The sequence below is a fragment of the Astyanax mexicanus genome, chromosome 4 (assembly GCF_023375975.1).
Source record: "Astyanax mexicanus isolate ESR-SI-001 chromosome 4, AstMex3_surface, whole genome shotgun sequence".
NCBI classification, from domain to species: Eukaryota; Metazoa; Chordata; class Actinopteri; order Characiformes; family Acestrorhamphidae; genus Astyanax; species Astyanax mexicanus.
The window spans coordinates 28,654,173-28,666,022 of NC_064411.1; the positions used below are offsets into that span (position 1 = coordinate 28,654,173).

The 11,850-nt window shown below is 38.3% G+C and overlaps 1 protein-coding gene across 1 annotated transcript in view; it reads right to left on the reverse strand.

Annotated features, from left to right (window-relative positions):
• Positions 1–11,538, reverse strand: part of myo10 (myosin X) — a 106,415-nt gene extending 94,877 nt beyond the window's left edge. Inside the window, exon 1 of the mRNA XM_049476815.1 lies at positions 11,134–11,538. Within this exon, the coding sequence (XP_049332772.1) occupies positions 11,134–11,154 (21 nt within the window). The 5' untranslated portion in view covers positions 11,155–11,538. The remainder of the gene's footprint in view (positions 1–11,133) is intronic.
• Positions 11,539–11,850: the final 312 nt, after the last annotated feature.

Genomic DNA, 11,850 nt, shown 5'->3' on the forward strand with positions numbered 1-11,850 from the left:
AGTGAGAAATAGAGAAAACGAGTGAGAGAGAGAGAAAGAGAGAGAATGAGAGAGAGAGAGAAAGAGAGAGAATGAGAGAGAGAGAGAGAGAGAGAGAGAGAGAGAGAGAGAGAGAGAGAGAGAGAGAGAGAGAGAGCATGTGTGTATAAATGACACTTATAGACTTGTAGCATTACTGAATGTCACTCTGGATAACGTCATGTTATAACATCTGTATGACAGTTTATGATTTAACATACACCATTATAACCTGTAGAGCCTGGTCTTACACACACACACACATACACACACACACACACACACGCACAAACACACACACACACACACACACGCACACAAAACACAGACTAAGCACCAGACTGACACAGTGACACACTGCGTTATCTGTGTGAGCTGTAGGATTAGGACACCCAGCCAGGAGTCTGATACACACACATACACACACACACACATTGTAAACTTTGGGCCTCTCACAATAAATACATTAATAACTTATCCTACAATATATGGATGTAAATTCATTCATTAATGTTGACCTTAACATTTCCTATTGAGTTTAATTAGTGAGAAGAGCCCATTAAAACTGTTTAATCACAATGGTTTGTTTTAATTATGAATTATTTATTTCAGATACTTTAATTTTTTTCTCCCCAATGTCTGAATTGTCTTACTTATTAAAAATAACTAATCTTTAAAGTAATGTGTAACAAAAAACTGTCACAATTATTTTTAGAACAATATGTTGTCCGAACACACTGGTTATCGTGACACATCTACTGAACTTTCATACAGACAGTGACGCTCCAGCTAGCTCTAACACTTCACACAGATCCGGTGAGAAACACAGCAATGTGCTTACTCCAAACATTTCAACACTGCACAACTGTGCATTTCAGGAGGACAAATGCACATCCAGGCCAAACATGCAGCCCAGGATTTTCCAAATTCCAGCCATTGATACGGAAGACATATAATGAGTTACTACAAATATCCTCTATATAATCCCACTCATCTCCAAATAAATCCAATTACATCAATGAGGTTATTAGAGCATGCAGAGGAAGATCTGTTACACTCTGTTACAGAAGCACTTTAGCTTTACCTTCATTATCAAAAAAAAAAAAATATTGAATTATTTCTTTCACTTCCTACTTCTACCTCTACTTCATTATTTAAAAGAGATGTTTTTATATGAACAGCTGAGACTACAGTTAGATATTTAATATGTTTCTATATAGCATGATGTGTATTTCAACACTATACTCCGTTAATGTACAGTATATTAATATTTTTCTTCTGTATGTCAATATATAATTTTGACATCATTTATTTAATTTTGACATCATTTATGTGTGTTTAAAGTGAATGTTATACTAATCGGGGAGTAATAGGTGAAAATCCATGACCATCTATGACTGGATCTTTTTATCCAGAAAAAAGAGAGAGTTTTTTAGGGTAAAGATACCTGATGATGGGGTAATGTAACACATTTAAATTACCTGGAGTACAATATTAAAACCTTGACATTTTGGACCATTGACTTATGGAAAAATCTGGCAGAAATTCCTGGATATTTTAATAACACATTAAATATCCCAATTCCACTCCAGTATTATGCAGCCTTAATGTCACCCCCAATTAACCCCTATAAAGCTTTTAAAATTATTAATCACACAGGGTTCAGGAAATACAATTATTTACGATTATTTGGATTTGCCATTTTCTTAAAAATAAGTAGGGTCTCTGAATGCAGGACCTCATTAACGTCGGGTTTCTGGATTTGTGACACATGACAACAGACCTTTGTTCAAAGCATTGTTGGTCATTTCCACCAAGACAAAAGCTGGACTCATCACTGAAGATGACCCGTTGCTATTCTGAATCACTCTATGACAGTCTGGCATGACTACCCAACTTCCTGTCAGACCATTCCTCCTGTGTGCATATTTTATTGACAATGAGTTAATAATATAAGTGCAAAAGAGCCTTAATCAAAAAGTCACCTATTAATAAAAAAGAGTAGAATCTAGTAAAGTCTATGGTTAAGGTAAATTAAGGCTAAATTAAGGCTAAATTAAGGCGATCTGTTAGAGTCTTCAGAGCTCTGGCTCATGCAATATGGTTTAATGGGAAGGACTCGTTGGTGTTCAGTCGTGTATAAAGATAAGCCCAGTTCAGGTAGCTATTCCCCTTTAAACAGCTCAATCAGGACACACCTGACCGGCACAGAAACAGTGTTTGTGCCTGATAATAATCCTGCTGAGACAGAAACAAACCAATAAAGTTACGTGTTGGTTCCTGCTCATTCTGTAACAAGATATTCTGTGTATTCCTTATAAAGTGATCTCTCAATGTTTAAAGATCCTTACAGTTTATCTAGTGACCTGTTAATGGTTCTCTAATCAGATTTAAGAGTACCATGCTACTGCTAATGCTAACTAATGCTCTCAAATTGTAAACAACAAGCCAGTCCTTATAGGAAAGTCTGTTGACTCCACAGCCATCTTTGCAGTGCTGGTGATCAGTTACCACCAGTCATACGATCAAGATCAGGCTCAGAGGGTCAGATTACCATTTCAACAATATTTTTTCAACAATATTCTTGATAACATGACTAAAACATCATTAACTGTTAGAAGTGTTTGGCAAAAAAATGCACAAAATACTTGATATTTCACTCTGTTTTATCTTCTGCACTTGCGCAGATCTCCAAAAGAGCAGAAATTTATCACAGCATAAACCACACCATGTAGAGCATTAACAGAACTTCCATTTATATTTAAACCAGTGGCTGATTGAAACCAGTCTCCTCATTATTAATGTATCTGGTTCTAGACATATAACACTGTGAACTTTAAAGAAAATGTGTACATTTTTAAAAAAAGTCACATACTGTTTTTTTCTGACTTTAAGGCACACTTAAATCCTTAATTTTTCCCCAAAAATTGACAGTGCGCCTTATGTATGAATTCTATCAGTCAGGTATTAAGGAGCAGTAAAGCCACTTTGCAGTAAAGTTTCTCCAGCACTTAGGCTGGGAGCAGCAGCATTAGCATTAGCCGCTAACTGCATCGCTAGCTCTTTCGCCATTCAGGAGCGATATATTGGACTGTAGTCTGTGTTTGCTGTGTTAAAACAAGCTATGTGGGACAAGCCGCTAACTATTAGCAACCTGGGTTACAGGAACACTAAGGGTTCTTCAGTGTAATGCTATCGGGTGGCATTTACGTCCTGATAGCACTGCTGTTAGCGGCTAACGCTAATGTTGCTGCACCCAGCCTTAGTGCTGGAGAAACTTCACAAAAAAAAATAAGAAGGTAAACATGGCAACAGGCTTGCTCACTTTGAAGTAGGCATCCTTACTAGAGCTGGTTAATGTGCCCTATAATCCGGTGCGCTTTATAGTCCAAAAAATACGGTATATAAACAAAAAACAATAGAATCTATTTAGGTAAAATCTAAGATTAAGGTAAATTAAGGTTAAATTAAGGCTATTTGTTAGAGTCTTCAAAGCTCTGACTAATGCAATATGGTTTAAAGGGAAGGACTAGTAGGTGTTCAGGTGGCTATTCCCCTTTAAGAGCTCTATCAGGGCTACTGCAGGCTGGTCTGTTTACATTCAACCTGATCCCATCTGTCACTCACAGTAATCTCGCTCTCTGATTGGTCAGCCTGCAGGTAACCCTGCCCTGTCAGGTAGAGGAGAAGTGCTCGTGTGTGACGGTTGAAGAGACAGATTAACCAACCTGCTGAGTCAGCAGTGTAATACACACACACACACACACACACACACACACTCACGTTTCAAATAACGCAGGCACATACACACAACCGCCAGAGTTCAGCGAGTGCAAATGCACACACACACACGGTTCGACCTTCAGGTAGACACACACCTGTTGAAACACACTCAAACACACCTGCCAGGCACAGAAACACTCTTATGTCCTGCTAATCCTGCTGAGACAGAAACAAACCATTAAAGCTGCGTGTTGGTTCCTGCTGATTCTGTTACAGGATATTCTGTGTTTTTCTTATGAAGTGATCTCTCAATATATGTTAAAATTTCCTCAAGGCATACCTGGTTACCAGTGACAGACTTTCTAATCAGAAGTAAAAGTGTCATGCTAATGCTAATGCTAACTAATGCTCTCAAATTGTAAACACAGAGCCAGCTCTACCAAAGTAACTATAGGAAAGTCTGTTGATTTCACAACCATCTTTGCAATGCTGATGAGCAATTACCACCAGTCATATGAGACCAGACTCCTGAAAACTGGAGGTCAGATTACCAAATATTTTAAAAACATTTTAAATTTGTGATAAAGAAACATAATTATCTAATTTAATATACTATTTGTCTGTTTTTGGATCAAAAACAGCTGATATTTCGCCTTGTTCGGGCTGCTGCACTTGCACAGATCTCCACATTAAGGAGAACATCCACTCTAGCACCCCAACCATACTTCAAAAGAGCAGGAAATTATCAAGAAATTAAGATTTAACAGAACTACCATTAATTTTTCAACCAGTGGCTGGTTGAAATCAGTCTCCTAATTATTAATGTCTCTGATTCTAATCAGATCAGTTCAAAGCACAGTTTGAACTTTAAAGATAACGTGTCAGTGAATTATTATGTTATAGTATTGTCATTATAGTTGAACTATATCTTAAAATGATGATAATGACGATAACATCATACTATTCTGGAACAAAATATTATCCAATTAAAAATGGTTATCATGATAAGCTTACCAGAATGGTAAAGGTAGGATGTCATGATGGGTCCCATCATTTGAAAAGAGCAACTGGGTCCCAGTTACAAAATTTGTGCAAACCAATCGAGCCCATGCCCACCTGAAACCCACCTATCCCATCAGAAAAAGCATCATAAAACCGAAATGATAGGGTCAGTCAACTACAGCTTGTTTTTTTTTTTTGTTTTTTACTATTTTTAGGTTTTATTTTTTTTTCCAGATGTAAAGATAAATGAAAATGAATACTGTAAAAATTAAAAGTTAAAAAATTAAAAGGGAGTAATTCTATTAAAATGCTATTATTAGTATAATATCATATACATAACATGCTATATTATGGAAAAGCATGTTCTTAAAATGATAATATAATTTATAGAATTTTCTCTGGGACAATATATTGTCAAAAACTATACAATAGTATTCATGGCTAGGGGTGTGCCATATCATATTGTACACAATAATATCTGTAAACATTCTGACAAAAAAAAAAATGCATACACAAAATATGCTACACTATAATCTTGTGCTCAAAGCATATTCTTGAATAAAAAGGTTTTTTTTTCATATCCCCAAGAATATTGTAATTAAAATACTAATATAAATAAATAATAATGACGGACCTGTGGTGATCACATCTTAATTTATTTTTTCAGCTGAATGTCAGAAATACAAAATGTTGTTTTCTCAAGATAGACATTGTTTTAAACTTGTTTTTTCTTTTAGGCCTGTCACTTAATTTTTTTGTGGACAATATATTGTGCCAGAAATGATTGCGATGCACAATTTCTTTTGTAATTTTAAGACTAGTAAATGCCACTGACATAATGATAACAGAATAGCATAAAAAGTAATTATAATCAATTTAATAATTATTTATTATAACTAGTTTGGAAATGATATACTTATTTCTTTACCTACTTTTGTCCACACTGTGTGTATGGAGTAGGGTTGCAACGGTATGAGATTTTCACGGTATGATAACCGTCTCAGAAAATACCGCGGTATCACGGTTATCACGGTATCACAGTTTGTTACATATATTTTTAAACTGACCCATAAAGAAATTACAACAAAGGTTTTTTGTTCAATTAACTATTTATTGTAGAAACCTGGAACAATTATAATTTAATGTCTCCTTAAAAAAAATAAGCTGTACACCATCAGGTGAAGGAAATTAGTTTTTTCCACTACTCTTAAGGGCATTAAGAGTGTATATAAAAAAAATATATATATAAATATATAATATATATATACACACACACACACACACACACACACACGTTACACACATTACATGTCCTCTAAGAAGTAAAGATCCTGTATTTAAAATATTCAGTACAATTATTTAAGTTTAAATTATTTAATATCTGATAAACTGAGCCTGGGTCAGTGTCTGATCAACAACTGTTGTAAACGTCCGTTTTACTGTCAAGTTGGTATATAAGCAGATACTGCAGAAAGAGGGGATTTATTTCTGACATGATCCTCACAATAGAGATTTCTATTTTAAGGCTTTCACAGCGAGTCTGGTTTTAACACATGAAAAACAGGCACGTCAGAATTAGAAAATGAACGCATGTAAATGAATGGCGTCTTTCACATCCAATCCGGCCAGGACCTTTACACGGACACGTGAATCCATCGTAGCACGCACTTCACGCCTGTACCTGCGTGCCCAAATTTCAGATAACTCAGCGCTTTTGCGGGCGCTTACCGCAGGGGTTGTGCACGACTACAAAGAGGTTCTATTTAGGTTCAGATTAAAATTATAAACTAAACACATACTTTGCGCTGCACGGCGGGGTGGTGTTCTCGGAGATGGGAGAACAGGTTTGACGTATGTCCCCCTTTAGCTGTGACTTTACGGCCACATTGATTATAAATCGGATAACCATCCTCGGGTGCGTTCGGCGGGTCTCTGAAATAGTCCCACACTGCTGATTTTAGTTTAGCCTTTTTTAAGGCGGACGGAGATAATGTTTAGTCTGATGCACTTTCTGCTGTTCTCACCGCTGTGTGCTGAGGAGCTGAAGCGGAGCAGAGTTGCGCATGCGCGGGTGAGTTTCTCCGCTGGCATGCGTTTTACCGGTAATAAGCAAACACACACGGTATGATAACCGTGCATTTTAATACCATGGTATACCGTGAAACCGGTTACCGCTGCAACCCTAGTATGGAGTCACAGTTATTGAAGCTAAACTGGCTAAAATACTGTTCACTGTTATGTATGTGAACAAACATACAAATAAACACAATAGACGATATTGCGATTATCAAAAATGATTGAGGTCATGTTCATTTATTGTACAATAAATCAATATTACAGTTATTGTGACAGGCCTACTTTCTTGTGATCTGGAGATAAAAAAGTAGTTTTTTTTTATTCGTAAAGATATTAGTTTTCTCAGTCTCTTTTCTTAGTCAGTCAGTGGTTTGAGCTCTGGCTTTGATCACTAGATAAGGGCAGATCTACTCGTGGTTCTTCAGGACTTCCTGAGGGAACAGATTATTGTGGTTTATGAGATTTGTTAGCTGGTTAAGGACTTTTTTGCTCCTCTCTGTGGATGTTTCATTCTCCAGCAGTAGAACATGGTGAGAGGAAATAGCTACGCTTGCTGTTCTGCTGTCTGGAACAATTCTGGTTCTGGTTGGAGGGGAATACCGGGGCCCTTTCTTTAAACACTGCCTTTTTGTGCTTGCTGTTCATTCGCCCTCCAGACACGCAGCACCAGCCGGATGATATTTGACACTATTGAGCAAAAAAAAAGAGCCTGCCAGCCTTTTCCCTGCTGCTGCTCCTTCTCCTGCTTCTGCTCTGGGTCTGGCTCCTGCCCCGGTTCCTGCTCTTGTTTACTCCAGGTGGGAATGAGGTGAGCTGTCAGGTAAAGCCACGCCCCCCCCTCACCTGAGAAAACCGTTAAAGAGGCGAGGCAGGTTTTAAACCCGCGTCTGACACTCCAGCGACGTCAGCACGAGGGAGCGGCCGCCAGTCACATCAGTCCCAGATACCACAGATACTCATCACTACACTTTCACAAGCGCTCGTCACGGACCGACTGGAGGCTCAACAGAAAGCACATTGTAGTGCAAGCACCACACACACACACAAACACTACATCCTGATACTGAGTACTGCTGTAATATACTACTACTGTACTACACTCAACTGTGTACATCACTTCCTCTACGACTACATTTTTTTTTCACCATGTAGCATTAATGTAAAAAGATATACAGCTCTGGAAAAAAATAAGAGGCCACTTAAAAATAATGAGTTTATTTGATTTTACCAAATTGAAATCCTCTGAAATATAATCAAGAGGAAGATGGATGATCAGAAGCCATCCAACCAAACTGAACTGCTTGAATTTGTGCACAAGGAGTAAAGCAGCATAAAGTTATCCAAAAGCAGTGTGTAAGACTGGTGGAGGAGAACATGCCAAGATGCATGAAACTGTGTATAAAAACCAGGGTTATTCCACCAAATATTGATTTCTGAACTTGTTTTCTTTGCATCATTTGAGGTCTGACAGTTCTGCATCTTTTTCTTTAATTTGACCATTTTACACATTTACAGCTAATAAATGCTGTAAATGACAATATTTCTATTTGGAATTTGGAAGAAATGCTGTCTGTAGTTTATAGAATAAAACAGCAATGTTCATTTTACTCAAACATAAACCTATAAATAGCTAAATCAGATAAACTGATTCAGAAACTGAAGTTTTTTCTTATTTTTTTTCCAGAGCTATATATATTTTCATTTAATTTTTCCCTACATTGTAAATGAATACTGGAGTGATCCAGACTATGATGTAACACACACGGAATCATGTAGAAACTTTAAATATGAAACAAACCAAAATACTCCTGCTCTTATCTGGGGTTAAGATGTTAACTTGTGGTTTTTGAGGCTGGTAACTCTAAAGAACTTATCCTGTACAACAGAGGTAGCTCTTGCTCTTCTACCCTTTCCTCAAGCAGCCCTGATGAGGGCCAGTTTCATCATTATAATGTTTTAGATGGTGTTCGCTGTGACTGCACTTGAGGATACTCAAAGTTGAGTAGTTCTTGCTTCTCATAATCTGGATTAGAACATTATTCAAATAGAGATATTCACTGTATACCTGTAACTCTACCTCTTCACAACTTTACAACTGATGCTCTCAAACACATTAAGAGACAAGAAATTCAAGTAATTAACTCTTGATGAGTTCAGCACAGCTGTTAACTGAAAACCTGAATTCCAGATGATTCTACCTTATGAAGCTGACTGAGAAAATCCAGCAGTCAGCTGTCATCTAACGAAGAGGTGCTACTTTGAATAATCTAAAACATATATATGTTTGGCCTAAACCAAACAAATTGAAATATTTGGTTGAAGCCTTATAATTTTTTTTTTGTTTTGCAGATTTTCACTCTTTTCAAACTATATTTTTCAATGAGGAAGTAAATAGGAACCAGAAAATGTAGCAAGAGAAAAGCAGTTGTTTTTAAATCCATTGTAACACATGACTTTTTGGTCCATTAAAATTTTGAATCGTATTAAACTTAAAATAATAGCCATCTTAAGACTTCTGCAGTCAGTAAGTTCACAACTGTAATCTCATTTCCATAATAATATTTAAATGACTGCAGTGGAAAGTTTCGAGAGTGAGTGAAGTTTCTCCACTCTCAGCTTTTCTGAGTTTCTTGTCGCAGAGCCGCTGTTTCTTCTAATAATAGCAAAGGAAGGGGGAGAGGAAACGGGAGAATAAGGTAAAGGAAATGCCAGAGTTCCTCCGGGACCCTCGCCGAACGGAGACCGGGGGGTAACTGTTCACCTCCAGCAGAACCGGGTCAGTGTGTGAACACACACACACAGTCAGACAGACAGACTAATTTAATTGTAAAGGTGTATACTATACTTTTTAAAAAAATTAGATAATACCAATAATAAAAAGCGATGAAAGAAACAAGCATAGTTTAACTGTTTAGCTGGCCTACAATCATTATCAGCAGCACCAGACAGACGAACGTGACCAAATTTAAATGAGAATGTGACCTATTTTGGTCAGGTAATGATTAAGCAGCTTGTTTACCACTGTAAAGTATACTTTGTGTGGATGACCAGCTTTTAATCACCTTTACATCTGTTTAACCATTTTGCGACTTTCAACCACCAGAACTCCACAACTTTTATCTATGTTTACATCCTTTTAACCACCGTTGCAACGTTTCAAACACATTTTCAGCCACCTTTACACCAATTCAAACAGCTTTTAAACTTTTCAACAACCTTTACATCTTTTCAAATGCTATAACACCCTCTCAACCACCTGTACATCCTATCAACCACCTTCTCAACCACCATTACCACTTTTCCAACCACATTAATACAATTTGCATCAACCTTAACAGTGGTTAAACCACCTTTACTTCATTTTAAACACTCTTTCAATCACCAAAACACCCTTTTCAACCACCCATTATATTTGTAACCACTATAACACCCTCTCAACCACCCTTTGCCCCATTTTAACCACCTTTTCAACCACCTTTACCCCTTTTCAGGCACCCATTATATATTTGTAAGCACTATAACACCCTCTCAGCCACCCTTTGCACCCTTTTAACCACCTTTTCAACCACGTTTGCACACTTTTTCAACAACATTTAGAACTATTGCAACTATCTTTTCAACTTTCCAACAACCTTTACAACTTTTCATCCACCCTTTACATCTTTTCAAATGCTCTCAACCACCTGCACACCCTTTCAACCACATTTGCACCTTTTTTAACCACATTTACACCTTTTGCAACTAACTTTACAACTTTTCAACAACTTTTACCCATTTTCAACCTCCCTTTACACATTTTAACCATTATAACACCATCTCAACCACCTTTGCAACCTTTTAATCACATTTACAAGTATTCATCGACCCTTTAAGTTACATCTTTTCCACTGCTATAATACTTTCTCAATAATCTTTACACCCATTCAACCACCTTTCCATCCATCTGTATATCTTTTCCATTATTGTACCACATGTACACCTTTTGCAACTACCTTTGCACATTTTTAGCCACCTTTATACATTTTCAACCACATTTACATCTTTTTAAACACCCCTTCAACCACCTTTACACCGCTTCGACAACACTCACACCCCTTTAACCACCTTTACATCCTTTCAAACACCTTTTCAACCACCGCAACACCCTTCCAAACATCCAAACACACTGACACCTTATCCCTCACTCTTTCTCTAAAGAGGTAGAAAGAAATGAAAGAGTGCCGAAAAGTAGAGTAAAGTGAGCTCGTGCGCGTTTCTTCTTGTCCGAGCCTGTCAGAAGAGTTTCTCAGGTTCTGTTTGAATGGATTTTCTTACCTCAGTGAAGAAGTTATCCATGGTTGTGTACTGCGGTCCAGGTGGGCTTCCTCAGGGTCTCGGAACCGAACTCCCGTATCTGCACTCAGTCCATTATCACTCCATCACGTTTCGGCTCGAGACCTCTCTCTCTCTCTCTGCGCGAGGACGCGTCTTTGTTTCAGGAGTTGTTACGGGAGTCCAGAACTCTCACGCGCTCCGGTCTTTTTTAGTCGCGAGACTTAAAAACATAAAAAACCGCCGACTCCCGAGAGCGGTCTATTCCCGTACCGGTACTGCAGGCAGCGTGCGGTACCGGAGATCCACGCGCGAGCTGAGCGGAGGCGCGGCGGCGCGAGGGCGCTTTGGTGTGTGCCGGTGTGACACGCGCGCGCGGCGGTAAACAGCGAGCCGTCTCGAGCCAAAAGTTTGCAGCGACTCCGCTGAGTCGGCTCTTCCCGGTGACTCCGCCCCCCGCGCTGAGGGGAGCTCAGGACACTCGCGCGCTCCTCCTGCTGTTCTCGCTGAGCGGGAGCGCGGGAGGCGCGTGAGCCTTGCAGGGACGTTAAAAACTACAGGTGCTGGTCAACGAATTAGAATAATTTGAAATAGTGCAATCATGAAATTCTTTGAATGCATTTTTTGTGCAGAAAGCAAATCAGGTGTTCACCGCACCTGTCCTACTCGTTAGACTAATCACAGAACTCGTTACCTGGAAAACAATTTGCTCAGCTGAGC